This window comes from Numenius arquata, chromosome 16, assembly GCF_964106895.1.
Source record: "Numenius arquata chromosome 16, bNumArq3.hap1.1, whole genome shotgun sequence".
NCBI lineage: Eukaryota > Metazoa > Chordata > Aves > Charadriiformes > Scolopacidae > Numenius > Numenius arquata.
The window spans coordinates 17,413,653-17,428,212 of NC_133591.1; the positions used below are offsets into that span (position 1 = coordinate 17,413,653).

The window sequence follows — 14,560 nt, forward strand, 5'->3', positions numbered from 1 at the left end:
CACGCACACACATGCAGGCACACATTCACGTGTGACTATGTTTCCAGGAGTTTCCTCCTGGAATCTCTGCTAAGACACATGGAAAATAAGGAGGTGATTGGTGACAGCCAACACGGCTTCACCAAGGGCAAGTCATGCCTGACAAATTGGTGGCCTACTGCAACGATGTCACAGCATTGGTGGATAAGGGAAGAGCAACTGACATCATCTACCTGGACTTGCGCAAAGCATTTGACAGTGTCCCACATGACATCCGGGTCTCTGAATCGGACCACTCAATGGATAAGGAACTGGCTGGATGGCCACACTCAAAGGGTTGCAGTCAACAGCTGGATGTCTCAGTGGCAACCACTGATGAGTGGTGTTCCTCAGGGGGTAGGTACTGGGACTAGTGCTGTTTCACATCTTTGTCGGAGACATGGACAGTGGGATCAAGGGCACCCTCAGTAAGTTTGCCGATGACACCAAGCTGTGTGGAGTGGTCAACACGCTGGAGGGAAGGGATGACATCTAGAGGGACCTGGACAGGCTGGAGTGGTGGGCCCGTGCAAACCTCATGGAGTTCAACAAAGCCAAAAGTGCAAGGTCCTGCACCTTGGTCATGGCAACCCCCAGCACAAATCCAAGCTGGGCAGAGAATGGCTGGAGAGCAGCCCTGAGGGGAAGGGCTTGGGGACATTGGTGGATGAGATGCTCAACACGAGCCAGCAATGTGTGCTGGCAGCCCAGAAACCCTCCACACCCTGGACTGCATCCTCAGCAGCACAGCCAGCAGGGTGGGAGGGGGAGATCTGCCCCCCTGCTCTGCTCTGCGGAGACACACACCCCCCCCCCCCCCCCCCCAGTACTGCCTCCAGCTCTGGGGCCTCAGCAGAGGAGAGACATGGTGCTGTTGGAGCAGGGCCACAGGAAGCCATGGACATGCTACAAGGGCTGGAGCCCCTCTGCTGTGAGGACAGGCTGAGAGAGTTGGGGGGGTTCAGCCTGGAGAAGAGAAGGCTCCGGGGAGACCTTAAGAGCCCCTTCCAGTCCCTAAAGGGGCTCCAGGAAAGCTGGGGAGGGACTCTGGATGAGGGAGGGGAGCCATAGGAGGAGGGGGAAGGGTTTGACACTGAAAGAGGGGAGATGGAGCTGAGATGTGGGGAAGAACTTCTTTGCTGTGAGGGTGGTGAGAGCCTGGCCCAGGTTGCCCAGAGAAGCTGTGGCTGGTCCATCCCTGGAGGGGTTCAAGGCCAGGTTGGATGTGGCTTTGAGCAACCTGGTTTGGCGGGAGGTGTCCCTGCCCAGGGCAGGGGGTGGCACTGGGTGGGCTTTAAGGTCCCTTCCAACCCAAACCATTCTGTGACTCTGTGATATGCACACACAGAATCACAGAATGATATGGGGTTGGAAGGGACCTCCAGAGATCCTCTAGTCCAACCCCCTGCCAAAGCAGGTCCACCTAGAGGAGGTTGCCATGTCCACGGTTTGAATGTCTCCAGAGAAGGAGACTCCACCACCTCCTTGGGCAGCCTGTTCCAGTGCTCTGCCACCCTCAAAGTAAAGAAGTTCCTCCTCATGTTTAGGTGGAACTTCCCATGTTCAAGTTTGTGCCCATTTCCTCTTGTCCAATCGCTGGGCACCACTGAAAAAAGACTGGCCCCATCCTCCTGACACCCCCCCTTTAAGTATTTATAGGTGTTGATCAGATCCCCCCTCAGCCTTCTCTTCTCCAGACTAAAAAGACCCAAGTCCCTCAGCCTCTTCTCGTAAGAGATGCTCCAGGCCGCTAATCATCTTTGTAGCCCTCTGCTGTACCCTCTCCAGCAGTTCCCTGTCCTTCTGGAACTGGGGAGCCCAGAACTGGACACAGTGCTCCAGATGGGCCTCACCAGAGCAGAGGGGGAGGATGACCTCCCTCCACCTGCTGGTCACACTCTTCCTGATGCACCCCAGGATGCCATTGGCCTTCTTGGCCACAAGGGCACATTGTTGGCTCATGGTCATCCTGCTGTCCACCAGGACTCCCAGGTCTTTCTCCTCAGAGCTGCTCTCCAGCAGGTCAGCCCCAACCTGTCCTGGTGCAGGGGGTTATTCCTCCCCAGGTGCAGCCCCCTACACTTGCCCTGGTTGAATTTAATCAGGTTTTTCTCCACCCAACTCTCCAGCCCGTCCAGGTCTCGCTGGATGGTGGCACAGCCTTCTGCTGTGTCAGCCACCCCTCCTGGTTCTGTATCGTCAGCAAACTCGCTGAGGGTACATTCCATCCCTTCATCCAGGTCATTGATGAATATATTGAACAGGACTGGACTCAGGACTGACCCGCGCACGCGCAAGGGTAGATGTGCACGAGCACGGGAGACCCCGCACGCGTGGCGGGCGCGCGCTCAGGTCCTCGCGCTGGTGAGGGGGTGTCGGGCGCGGGCGGATAGAGAAGGAGGCGGGGCAGCAGCCGTCACGTGAGTGGGGCGGGGCGGCGGCAGGTGCGCACCGGGGAGGGCAGGGCGGCGGCGGGGCGGCTCCTGCCGCTCCTGCGCCTTTAAGGCGCCGGGCAGGTGGCGGGCGGCGCTGACATCACGGTGCGCGGGGCCGGGCCGGGCAGCGAGGTGAGGGTCGGGCCGGGCCGGGCGGTCGCTCGGGTCTCCCGCGCATGGAGCTGGCCCGGCGCGGCAGCGCTGACCAGGGCTCGGCCGCCGCATCGGGGCTGCGGCCTGGCCCCGCGCGGGGCCCCGCGCCCACCGTCTGCCCCGCACGGCCGGTGCCCTTCGGCCCCGGGGGCTTGGCCCGGCCCCAGCCCGACGGTGGAGCCCCGGCGGCGCCTTTCCTCGGTGGCGGCGTCCCGGGCGCCCGCAGGAGCTCCCGGTCGGACGCTGCCTGCGACCTCTTCCCCTACGGCTGCCCGCAGCCCGGGGAGGCGCAGCGTGGCGGGTCCGAGGAGCGGGCCGCGGGCCGGGCTGCCCAGCCCCTGCCGCTGGAGGTCGGCCGGGCCCAACCGGAGGGGGCCGGCGGGCCCCACGCCTTCCCGCTGCCGGCCCTGCTGCCTCCCAGCCCGGGCGTCCCCCCGGCCCGCCCCGCCGTGTTGTCCCCGGTGGTGCCGGGCCGGCCTGCCTTCCCCGAGCTCGGTCCCCTGGAGCATGCCACCCCCGGGAAGCCACTGCCCGCCGAGCGGAGGGAGATGCTCCCCAAGGCAGAGTCCAGTGACCACATCTCGGCCTGGGCTGGCTCCTCGCCCAGGGCCACCGGCCTGCCCAAAGCTGTCTCCAGCGAGTTTATCGCTGGTGGACGGGTGGGCCTGTCCAAGCCTACAGCCCTCTCCAAACCGGAGCCAGAGGAGCTCTCCCTCTTCAGTAGGTCCCTCGGCCTGCCAAGCCCTAGCGACTCCTGTGACGCACTACTCGGCTGCTCGGGAAGGGTCCCAGAGGATGGCTCCTTCTGGTGAGTGGTATTGCTGTGGGGGGAGTGATGCTGGGTTGAAGCTGCCGTTGCTGTGAAGCCTCTTGTGAGCTGGAGTTGCCCCTTTCTTCCTGTGGTGTTCGGCTGGAGGAGATTTGGGCTGAGGGGCTATGGATGAGCAGGGTTCACGGGAGGGGGGAAGGATGCCCAGTGCCCGATGTCAGTGCCGCACAGGTAGTGTTCAGGGGAGCGGGTAGTGTGTGGGGTGGTGAGGCAGAGGCACAGGCTGTGGAGCAGGTGCCATCTGCCCCTGAGCTCTGGAAATGATGTGGCACCCTTGCTGCTGAAACGTGTACCCTGTGACTGAGACTTGTCCTAGCACTGCTGAAAGAGCCTGCGGGCTGCTGGCGCATGCTGTGTAATGGCATTAATGTGCCATCAGTGTTGTGACTGATGGTGGCTTTGTACTGGTGAAGGACACTGCTGCGGGGCTTGCAGTGCTGCTGTGACATCGCATGCCCTGACCTTTGGGGCTGGCTGTGCTCTGGGGCAGGGTCTGGGGGGCTGAGATCTGGATTTTTTTCATCAGCAGCCCGAGGGATGCATGATTCCTGGGGAAGGGAGAGGAAGCAGTTTTCTGGGGACGCCCTGTCTTGTAGGCTGCCTGCTGTGCCAGCCTGCCTGTGTCAGTTGGTGGTGAGGGGTCTTTGTGCTGGCTTCTAGAATTTCACTGGGGCTTGGGTTACAGTAGGACTTGCCATGTGCCACAGTGCAGACCCTGGGGGTATTTAGACACCAGGACCCATTTCCCTCACACAGGAGTTAAGGACCTGGTGTACCCTAGCTGAGCTTCAGCTCTGTCCACTTCTGTTGCAGACAGAAAGCTTCCTTGGGGGTGGGTGGGGAAGACCTCTGAGCCCCCATATTAGCCTGTTCTTCCTCTGTCCTCCCAAGCATCACAGTGGTCACCTGGAATGTGGGCACAGCCATGCCCCCGAATGATGTGACATCCCTGCTGCACCTCAACACGGGCGAGACAAATGATGTGGACATGATCGCCATTGGGTAAGAGGGTGAGGTGCAAGGCCCCCTCCCCTGCCCTGCCACATCCCTTTTTGGGATCCTCATAGCCTTGGAGGGTGGGGAATGGAAGAGCTGCAGCCCAAGCCTCCCCTGGGCCATGGTGAGCAGGGAGGGGTGTGCATCGCAAGCAGTAAAATACCAGAAAAGGTGATGGAGAATCAGCCCCTAGTAAAATGGGAGTCCTAAGAGGAACTGAAACACTTGAACCCTCTAAGAGCCTGTAGCTGGCTGTGCTGTGCAGAGCTGGGCCTTGGCGAGTGCTGCTCTTGCCATGAGTCCTGGTGTCAGGTCTGTAGAGGCATTTAACTTGCCTGATGGAGTCCTCTGGGAGCATTTTCCTCATCTCAGGTTTTCCCCATGGTATGCATGCCTCACAGGCACAAATCTGCTGTTCTCTCACAGCTGGGTTGGCTTTGTGCCCCTGGCAATACTTAACTGCTGGCAAGGCAGCGCTGTGTTGGTGTGGTAAGGCTTTATTGGTGTGGCTGGCAAGGCAGGCTCTGCCAGAGTCTAAGGGCAAACTGGTCCCTTGAGGTTTGCTGTGGTATGTGTGGATTCCAGGTAAGACCAGGGACGTGCTGCCTTTGTACAGGGAGTGAGAACAGCCTCTGCCCGTGGGCATAGGGTAGAGGAGCTGGATCTGCCTCCAGGATGCTCCCAGGGACTCTCCCAGTGCTCCTCTCCCTGCGGAGAGAGTGGTGTAAGGCTGAGCCTGCCCAAGCTGCAATGCTCTGTTGGAGACATCCACTCATCCTCCAGACATGTGCTCAGCCTGCTCAACCGGCAGGATGAGACTGTCTGGGGCTGTGGAGGTAGACTCAAGTCTGGATGGATGGTGCAAGGGGTGTAGCTGACAGCAAGGGGCTTGCTGGGACTGTGTCCCATGACACCCCCATGATGTCCTGCTGTTCCCCACCTCCTGGGCGTCTCTGCCTGGCTACATCCTCCCTCTAACAGTCTAGTGTCTTTGTGCCCTGAGCACTTGATATTTTTGGGCAAGACACTTCCTGATTCTGCTGTTCTCTGTGGATATTATGCTTCCCTCTCTTTACTAATTTCTGAGCCAGGAGGAGCACTATTAACCTTCTGTTTGTTGCTGCTCTGAGGCTGGTGGCTAGGATGCATCTGGACATCCTGAGCTGAAGTACTGATGAGACCTGGCCTCTCTGTAGAGACCAGTGCAGCTGAAATGCCCTGTAAGCCCCTCGTGCACCTAGAGGTAGAGTGCTGCTCAGCCCTGTGCAGCTGAACTGCTCCTGCGTTAAAAAGGGCCAAGGCCTCGTGGGTTCAGGGCCACTTGTGCCTTCTGCTAGCTCATGGCCTGATACCGCTGGAGAAACAGTATGGCTGGTTTGTGCTCTAAACCCAGGGTCGTCCCTTGAACTGCCGTTCCTGCCCTGGTCCAGCTCCCCAGCATTGTGCTTTGGGCCTTCTCCCAAGGAGCTCCTGCTAGCTGGGATCCAGACACCTCTCTTGTGTGGCTGAGGGACCTGTCCCTTTCCTCGCAGGCTGCAAGAGGTGAACTCTAAGATAAACAAGCGCCTGAAGGATGCCCTCTTCACAGATCAATGGAGTGAGCTCTTCATGGATGCACTCAGTCCCTTCCACTTCGTACTGGTAAGGAGGTCCCAAAGGGGCTGGGCAGCTGGTGTTCCCTCTCTGCCTGCCAGGCAGGTGGACTATGGGGAGGGAGAATTGGACTGCAAGGGTGGAGGGAGGAGGTGTGGTGGGAGAGCCAGCTGGAGGGACAACTGGCTGGAGGGACAGCCTGCAGCCATCCAAGCAGCGTGTAGGGCCTGACCCAAGGGCTACCAGTGCATCTCACCAGTGTGCCATCCTGCTCCCTTTCCTGTGCTTTAGGCTTCCCTTGTGGTGCTTTGGGGACACTTCTTGTTGCCCTCTGCATCGCACCAACGCGAGGAGGTGGATGTGGGAACAAGTCTATGCTTCTGGCAGCAGCCTGCTGGTACCAGAGCACTTGCCCCAGAGCGTACATGAGCCTTAACATTGCTGGGCTTCTCTCAGCTGTCAGTATTCAGGAGGGTGTGCCTAGATCTCTGAACTAAATGTGCTTAGTGATCTGCAAGATGAGGGACATCCAAAGGATGGAGGTGCTGCCCCTATGGCCTGGAGGTGGGGGAAGCTGTCCCTGTCCCTACAGGCTCTGCGGTGGCTACCATCCTGCTTCAGCCCCTGCTCTCATTCCAGGTCAGCACAGTGCGGATGCAAGGTGTGATCCTACTGGTATTTGCCAAGTACTACCACCTCCCCTTCCTGCAGGACATCCAGACAGACTGCACGAGGACAGGGCTAGGAGGCTACTGGGTGAGTGCGGCCCCGGGGGAGGTGGTGAGGGGCTGGTTTCCTGAGGAGTCATGGGATTCTCTCGGTGCAGGGCAACAAGGGTGGGGTGAGCATTCGTCTCTCCATCTTTGGCCACATGGTTTGCTTCCTAAACTGCCACCTGCCAGCACACCTGGAGAAGGCAGAGCAGCGCAAGGAGGACTTTGCCACCATACTGCACATGCAGCAGTTCGAGGGGCACGCAGCCAGTGGCATCCTGGACCACGAGTACGTACCACACCACTTTGCTCCCCAATCTGGGCCAGGGCTCTAGTGCCAGCCCCCATCCTTGACTGCTTCCAGATAGGGTCTGGGGTCTGTCCCCTGAATCCCAGCACAGCTTGGAGATGGGGTTTTGTCTGCAGAGTTGCGAGATTGTCCTGTGGCCCAGTGGGGACCCAGCATGATGGGGTAGGTGTTAAGAGGGGTTCTTGGTCTCCCCTGGAGCACGTCCAGGCCTGCTGCAGCTCCTGTCATACTGGCGCTGTTGGGTTTTGGGAATGCTGAAGTGGGGGGGCCCGGCTCTGCCCCATTGTCTTGGCTGTGCAGTCTGACTGGTAGGTGTCTTATGGTGGAAGTTTCCACCCACAATTTCTGACTGGGAAAGTCAGGCTGGTTAGGTTAATGGTGCATGGTCCTATTTGAGGAATCCTGGCAGGGCTGGCAGCTGGCCAGGCTGTTGGCTGAGTGCTGACCTTCACTGGTGCTCGAGGGTGCCTGTGCTGCAGGCTGAGGATGTTTTTCCCCTGGCTGTGCTGCCTGGCTCCAGTAGCCTTGGCCCTTCCATCCCGTCGCCCTCCCTCCCACCTACAGCCTTGTGTTCTGGTTTGGGGATCTCAACTTCCGCATCGAGAGCCTTGACATCCGCTTTGTGAAGTATGCTATCGACAGCAACATCCTGAGCCAGCTCTGGGAGAAGGACCAGGTGAGAGGGGTGTGCATGCTGCTTGAGCCTTAGTGGGGCTCTGAGTGGCATTCAGCTCTTGCCAAAACTGCACATGCAGCTGTGGGACAGGGCATGTTCCCTTGCTGTCCATGGGGTGCAAAGGGCCCTGGCTCTCCTGACTCTGTGGGGAAAGGGCAGCACAGTCCCAGGATAGTCTGTGTGGAAGCTGAGCACATGCTTCCTTTATCAATGTGCTAGGAGAAGCTGGGCCATTGGGTCTACGGACTTGCTGCTTGCATGGCATGGGCAAACCCCAAGAGGTCTGTGGAGCTGGCAGCAGTGGGGCAGGGTTGACTGTGTGTTGGGGATTAAGAGATCTGGGGGGGGGCTTGCAGAGAGGTCTGGCCATGGGGTCTGGTGAGCTCCCCAACCTGTTTTCTTTCCCACAGCTGAACATTGCCAAGAGCACCTGGTCTGTCCTCAGTGGCTTTCAGGAGGGACCCCTGAACTTCCCACCCACATTCAAGTTCGATGTGGGCACCAACAAGTATGACAGCAGGTAGGAGAGCAGAGTTCAAGCGTGTGCTGGGCCTGGGAGCTGGTGGCATGGCCAGAGGATGCAAGAGTGGTGGGGCTCAGAGCCAGGGCAGTGGCTAGTGCCAGTGTGGATGAATGGGGAAGCCATGCTGGGGCAGGCACAGGCTGTTCTTCGGATGGCAGGCTGGAACACCACTGTTGTTCTGGTGCCAGCACAGGTCTGGCCCTGCAGCCACACTGAACTGTGTGCTGAGGTGAACCACATTCCCTGCCTGTGGGTGCTGTGGTACTAGGGGGAGGCAGTTTGGGGTGGAGCCCACTGCCCCCTGCCAGGCAAGAGATGCCCCTCTGTGCCCTGCAGTGCCAAGAAGCGAAAACCTGCCTGGACTGACCGCATCCTCTGGAAGATCAAATCTCCCAGTGTCGGTCTTGGTGCGGGTGGGCGCCGGCCCAGCCGGGGTGTTCTGTCAGTGAGCCAGCTCTGCTACTGCAGCCACATGGAGTACACCGTCAGTGACCACAAGCCGGTAGCTGCCATCTTTGCGGTGCAGGTGAGCACTGCCCATTGCCACAGGGCACACAGGCAGGAGCTACAGGGGTGAGAAGCCCTGCTAGTATGTGATGGGGTGCGTGGGATTTTTTTTTTTTTTTTTTTTGCTAAGCTTGGCTGTTTTGCCACTGTGGCTGGGGCTGCTGTTGGTGTTATGCATGAGGGCCCAGTCCTAGATGGGTGCCCTGGGCAGCAGGGGCAGTTCTCTTTGGCATGCCCTTGCTCACCATGTACATGTCTCTGACAGTTTGCTTCCAAGGCAGACAAGCCTCCAGTTGAGATTTATGTGGCTGATGAATGGAGCAGGCCTGAGCAAGCAGTTGTCAGGTACAAGATGGCTGCTGGCTTCCACCGGAGCTCCTGGGACTGGATAGGACTCTACCGGGTAGGGGCTTGGGGGCTGGAGGGGGTGGGGAGTACCGCACAGCACTGTGGGGTCCCTTCTGAGCTATCCCCTGCCAGTGGACACAGGTGCATGGCACAGACCTGTGCTCTGCATTCTCCTGTCCACTGGGAGCAGCAGGATTTTGGCCCTGCTTTAGGAGGCTCAGATCCAGCAGTTTCCTCTTGCTTTGTAGGCCCCACAGGGTTCAAAGCCTGGCACTCCCAGGGGCTGGGGGCCAGGGCACCCACGGAGTGGGTGTGAGGCAGCTCTTGGTGCCCTTGTGCAAGAAGAGGGGGCTGAGCGAGAGGAGAGCAAAGGCCAGGTGTGGCTGATGGCACTGAGCAGGGCTGATGTTCCCCCATTCACCTGTGTTCTCTCTCCCATGTACATGCATATAGGTGGGTTTTCGACATCCTAAAGACTATGTGTCCTATGTCTGGGCCAGGACTGATGATGGAGAGCGCTGTCTGGAGAAGCAAATGTGTGCACAGGTGAACTGGGGCTAGCCCTGCTGTCTCACTGGGCGTGTGCCCCATGGTGGGGGTCAGTGGCCCCTTTGTGCCCCTGATGGGGCAGGAGGGCAGTTCCTTATTGCTTTGTCATGAGCCTTGGGTAGGCCCACTGTGCTGGCATCAGGGATTTCTGCTCTCAGCTGGGGCTGGGGGGGCACCCCTGTGCTCAGCCCTGGTGCCCATCAGCTGTCTCTGGGCTGCAGGTGATGTTCTCAGAGGAGGCACTGCCCAAGGAGAAGGGCGAGTACATCCTTGGATACTACAGCAACACCTCCAGCAGCATCGCTGGCGTGACCGAGCCCTTCCAGGTCAGCATGGCTAAGGGTGAGGGTCTGAGGGAGGCAGGGTGTAGGGGTGTCCCACAGCCCCCTGTGTGGATCAGCCAGCAGTGCTGATGCTGGGGTGCAGATCTCCCTGCCCAGGTCGGAGGAGGGCAGCAGTCCCACGGACAGCTCAGGCACCAGCTCAGAAGAGGAGGATGACAGCACACTTGTCCTGCTGGCCCCCAAATCTCGTAGCCCCAGCCCAGGCAAGATGAAACGGCACCGAAGCCGAAGCCCCAGCCTGGCCAAGTTCCAGGGCCTCATCCTGCGGCCATCAAGCAGGGATAGGGGTATGAGCCGCAGCCCTTCACCCCAGAGCCGCCGAGGCCTCCCCGGGGACATTCCCACCATCCACCTGCCCCAGGAGGAGCTGGGGTGCCGTGCAGCCAAAGCCAAGGAGCCAGGGCGGGCAGCTGACAGCCAGGAGGGCAGCTCCTTCTACCAGACTGTGCGGGAGTGGGGTGGCCCCAAGCGTGTCTCTGCTGACAACCCCTTGGCCAGTGCTGACCCCAGGAATCTGGGCCTCCTGCCTGCACTCCGTCTGGAGATGATTGACCAGGCTCTGGGCCGGCGGAGGGAGAGCACAGACCAGGGCTACCCCTGCAGGAGGATGAGCCCCACCAGCCCCCCAGGCTGCAGCACCTCCCCAAAGGAGGGGAGCAGCCCACAGGAGCTGGACACCCATAGCTGTGCCATGGGCAACTGATACAGTGGCCCTCTTCCCTGTAGCACCCTTGCTGTGCACTTTCCTCTGCCACTTTCCTGCTGAGATGCCCCTCCCTTATTTATTGCAGTGACTCCTCACCCCTGTTGTGTGCCTGGCAGGTAGGGGCCTCCCACTGCTCCCCCCCGGCCTGAGATGCTGCCCTGGCTGGGCTGGGAAGTGGCATGGCGGGGGGGGCAAGGCTGGTCTAGTGTGGTGGTGGGGAGCCCATTGTGAAATTCAAAGTGTAAGACCCTTCAGTCCTATGGGAGAAATGCTGGCCTTGCACCCAAGGTGGGACAGGAGGCCAGGGCAGGGTTCTGTTGGCAATGGTGATGAGCATAGAGTGAGGACCACCCCAGGGTACCCTTGAGATCAAAGCTTGCTCCTTCCCTGCTGCCTCCATTGTGCCTCAGCCTTGGATGTAGTGCAAATGACAAAATAAACCATCCTGGCCCACCCCAGCTGCACTGTGCTTACTGCAGGGGGGACAGGATCAGCCCCTGGCGTGGGGGCTGCAGGGTGAACAGGGGCAGCAGGCTTAGCCCTGGCACTACACACCGTGCTCAGACCACCCTTTATTCATTTTCTGCTGCACATGGAGCCCTAGGCCTTCCCCCAGCTGCTGCCCCCTACCTTGCTCTAGGGCTGGGAGCCAGTGCAGACCCCAGCCCTCCCTGCACCCCCTCCCACCCTGCCTGGGGAAGGGGGCCAGGATCACACCACAAGGCTCCCCTCCCCTCCACCCCCCAGCTGAAAAGGCACAAATCCAGGGGTGGGGGGAGGTCTTGCCATCCCCTCCTGGCACAACAGGTAAGGAAGATCCTGGGTTTCTCCTTTCTCAAGCCCTCCTGTTCCTTTCCCCTTGCTTTGGTGCTCATGGGTGGCAGCCATAGCCATCCCCTGTAGCTGCAGTGCCTTGAGAGGCTCCTCAGCCTCTCTGCCTGCCCCTGCTCCAGCTGTGAACCCCAGCTCCATGCAGTCATGTTAGCAGCTATGCTCAGTGCTATCCTTTGTCTCAAGGACCAGAAATCAAGCAGCCCCAGTTTGTGGCTGCTGTACAGCATGTCTTCCTCCCCATGCAAGGCAGTGCTTCTTGGGCATCATCGGGGCACCACAAGGTGCTGAGCTGCTGGCTTCTGCTCCAAGACCAGCCGCAGGCATCGCTCATAGAGGGTATTACCACTGTCCTGTGTCTTCCAGTCTGGAAGCTTGGCCTCAGAGGTTGCACGTGGAAGACCCCAGTGCCTCAGGGTCTTTTTGAGATGCCGTGCAGGTACTAGCAGGGCCCGGGTTGTTGCATTACAGCTGCAAGAGAAGCAAAGCTATGAGTATCAGTGTAACACTGCAGACTGATATCCATTGCCTTCCACCCCAGTGCTGCTCAGGATACAGCAGCACAGGTGATAATGCTTGCACTGCCAGCTTCATGCCAAGCCTGCAGGACAGCACCTAACCCCACCAGGCATCCCTCCTGCCCACACAGGGTAGGAAGCCCCATGCAGGCCGTGTTCCCTTGACCCTTTGCACTTACTTGTGCTGTGGCTCATTGCCTGGGCTGCAGTCAGTGGGCGGCTCCAGAACAAAGCAGTCTGTGGTGATGTGGACAGCCAGGACAGCCACCTCCACATCACTGAGGTTCCTTGCCCTGTGCAGGGACCGTGCCAGCCTGTGGGTGCAGGAAAGCAGTAGTCAGCAGCTGCTGCCCAGGGTGGGCATCCCACTGGGGCCCACCTCATCTGACCCCGAACTGTCCACACACAGTGCACTGTCCACATACTCTGCAGTGGTGGGAAAAACCCTGCTTTTTCCTCCCAGACACATACCTGCGAGTGCAGTTGCAGTGGAATAGCATCTGAGTGCCTGCGTTGTGCAGCTGGTACTTCACCTCATTGGGGGCAATCTGGTGCTCGCACTTATCCAGGTGCTTGTAGTACCTGCACACCCTGCGAGGGCCTGAGGACAGTGGGGTGGTGAGGGGCTCTGCCAGCACGCAGCCCCATTGGGCTGAGGCCTTGGGACACCCCAGCAGCAGCAGCACATGCTCTGCCTCAGCACCAACTCACCATGCTGCCTGTGCCCCTCCACAGCAGGCACAGGGGTGGCTCCACAGGGCTCTGGGGCCAGGCTGGATCTGATGCTGCCATCCTGAGTGCAGGCAGGGTGTGCTGAGCCCCCAGCCCTGTGCTGTGTTCCTCCAGGCACTCGCTTTCCTCCAGCAAGGTCCTGTTCCAACATGGTCATTTCTGTTGGGGGGCCAGGCTTCAGCCCCCACTGTGCTGCTGGGTGCCTGGTTGTGGGCTCAGCCTTGTCCCTGATGGATGCAAGGGACAAGGTACCTTGGCCCCGTGGCTGCTGGGCTGTCGCAGGTCTCTGTGCCTGGCGGAGCCTGGGGTTTTGCCCCAGTCCTTGTCGAAGCCGTTTGTGCCCTGCTCTAGAAGACGTCTTTCCTTTGCCTGGGGGCTGCACAGCAGGGCTGCCCACCTCCTGCGTGGGCAGGCTGTAGTGGTACTGATTCTGCTGCACCATCCTGGCCAGGGGTACTACACCATAACGCTCACACCTGAGGACACCATGGACCATGAAGCCCTGCACACCAGCCCCAGCTGTGCTCTGTTGCAGCCGGCAGGGCAGCCAGGCAGGGCGTGCTGAGGGGCCACAGCAGGGGACCGAGATGGGGGCATCCACGGGGCACTCACCCTCCCCACCAGTGCCACTGGATGCACTCCTCACTCTCCTCCAGCACGAAGCACGGCACCTCCAGCAGGTTGAAGAAGGTGACGCCGATGATGTTGGAGATGGTGTCGTTGAGGGCCAGCAGGCACTGCCGGAACCTGCGGGGCAGACGGGGGCGGTGAGAGGCCTGGCGGCCCCTGGTGCGCCCACACGCTCTCGGCCTGGCCCCCGGCGCACCTGGCGTCGCAGTCGCAGTGGGAGACGGTGTGCAGGCGGTAGTTGCGGATACCGTAGTTGAACTGCAGCGCCGTGATCTGCGCCGAGCACTGGTCGTGCTCCCGGCAGCACCGGTCGGGGCCGCGGAAGAGACCTGCGGGCGGCAGCCGGTGAGCGCGGCCCCGCCGGGAGCGTGGGGTGTGCGCGCCCACCGCCCCCGCCCGCCCCCGTACCCAGCTCGCTGGCGTCCCCCGCCGAGTCGCCGGCGCCGCACCACAGCGTGCCCGGCAGCGTCCAGCCCCGCCGGCGGCGTCCTGCGGGCGGCGCGGGGTCGGCGCAGGCGGCGCGGCGCCGCCAGAGCGCGGCCAGGTCCCGCCGCAGCGCGGCGCCGGGGGCGGCGGGCGGGCGGCGGGCGCAGGCGGCGCGGAAGGCGCGGGCCAGGCGCGGGTCGCGGCGGGCCCAGCAGGCGCGCAGGCGGCCGCGCCCGGCCCAGGCGCTCTCCACCACCCCGGCCGGGCCGGGGCCGCCGCCGCTCAGGAACGCCATGTAGCGCGCACCGCCCGCGCCCGCCGCCCGCCGCGCGCACACGGCGCCGCCGGGCCAGGCGCGCGCGCACGCACACACCGCGGCACAGGCCAGCACCGCGCGCGCCCACATCCCGCGGCACCGCCCGTCCCCTCTCGCGCCCGGCTTTAAGTCCGCGCCGGGCGGCGGATCCAGCGCTGATTGGGCCGCACCGGACCGCCCCGCCCCGCCCCGCCCCGGGGAAGGCCGGCGGGGTGCAGCCGGTAAGCCCCCCGCCCCCCGCGCGGGCACCCCCACCCTGTGCCGTACGCCCCCCTTCCCCTCCTGGGTGCCTTCGTGTCAGACTCCCGCCCCGGCCGTGCACGTCCAGTCCCGGGCACCCTCTGCCCGTGCCCTTCCTCCCTGGGCGCCCCGGGACCGTCCCCCCATCAGGTGCAGCTCCGTGGGGC

General features: G+C 61.4%; 2 protein-coding genes across 3 annotated transcripts; one reads left to right on the top strand and one right to left on the bottom strand.

Annotated features, from left to right (window-relative positions):
• Positions 1-3,148: 3,148 nt before the first annotated feature.
• INPP5J (inositol polyphosphate-5-phosphatase J) lies at positions 3,149-11,152 on the top strand. Of its 2 annotated transcripts, XM_074159387.1 has the most exons (12): positions 3,149-3,414; positions 4,327-4,437; positions 5,964-6,072; positions 6,664-6,780; positions 6,851-7,026; positions 7,612-7,723; positions 8,134-8,243; positions 8,583-8,772; positions 9,019-9,156; positions 9,555-9,621; positions 9,855-9,976; positions 10,077-11,152. In XM_074159387.1, exons 1-12 carry the CDS (start codon positions 3,155-3,157, stop codon positions 10,695-10,697), a joined length of 2,133 nt encoding a protein of 710 aa, XP_074015488.1. In that variant the 5' UTR covers positions 3,149-3,154; the 3' UTR covers positions 10,698-11,152. The 2 variants fall into 2 exon arrangements, with proteins under 2 accessions (XP_074015488.1, XP_074015487.1); XM_074159386.1 differs by lacking the exons at positions 3,149-3,414; positions 6,664-6,780 and having other exon boundaries at positions 4,361-4,437.
• A 645-nt stretch (positions 11,153-11,797) lies between these two features.
• On the bottom strand, positions 11,798-14,243 carry PLA2G3 (phospholipase A2 group III). The gene is made up of 7 exons (XM_074159783.1): positions 13,820-14,243; positions 13,608-13,740; positions 13,394-13,528; positions 12,761-13,257; positions 12,521-12,650; positions 12,229-12,363; positions 11,798-12,002 (listed from the first exon to the last, which is right to left on the bottom strand). Exons 1-7 carry the CDS (start codon positions 14,241-14,243, stop codon positions 11,798-11,800), a joined length of 1,659 nt encoding a protein of 552 aa, XP_074015884.1.
• Between the last annotated feature and the right edge of the window lie 317 nt (positions 14,244-14,560).

Bases quoted from the DNA above. Each gene is read 5' to 3' on its own strand.
- INPP5J (XM_074159387.1), top strand. From the start codon at position 3,155: ATGCTCCCCAAGGCAGAGTCCAGTGACCACATCTCGGCCTGGGCTGGC. The intron at 4,438-5,963 runs GTAAGAGGGTGA...CTTTCCTCGCAG, and splicing joins GTGGACATGATCGCCATTGG to GCTGCAAGAGGTGAACTCTA. The intron at 9,157-9,554 runs GTAGGGGCTTGG...ACATGCATATAG, and splicing joins ACTGGATAGGACTCTACCGG to GTGGGTTTTCGACATCCTAA.
- PLA2G3 (XM_074159783.1), bottom strand. From the start codon at position 14,243: ATGTGGGCGCGCGCGGTGCTGGCCTGTGCCGCGGTGTGTGCGTGCGCG. The intron at 13,741-13,819 runs GTACGGGGGCGG...TGCCGCCCGCAG, and splicing joins GGGGGACGCCAGCGAGCTGG to GTCTCTTCCGCGGCCCCGAC. The intron at 12,651-12,760 runs GTGAGTTGGTGC...CACTGTCCTCAG, and splicing joins GGAGGGGCACAGGCAGCATG to GCCCTCGCAGGGTGTGCAGG.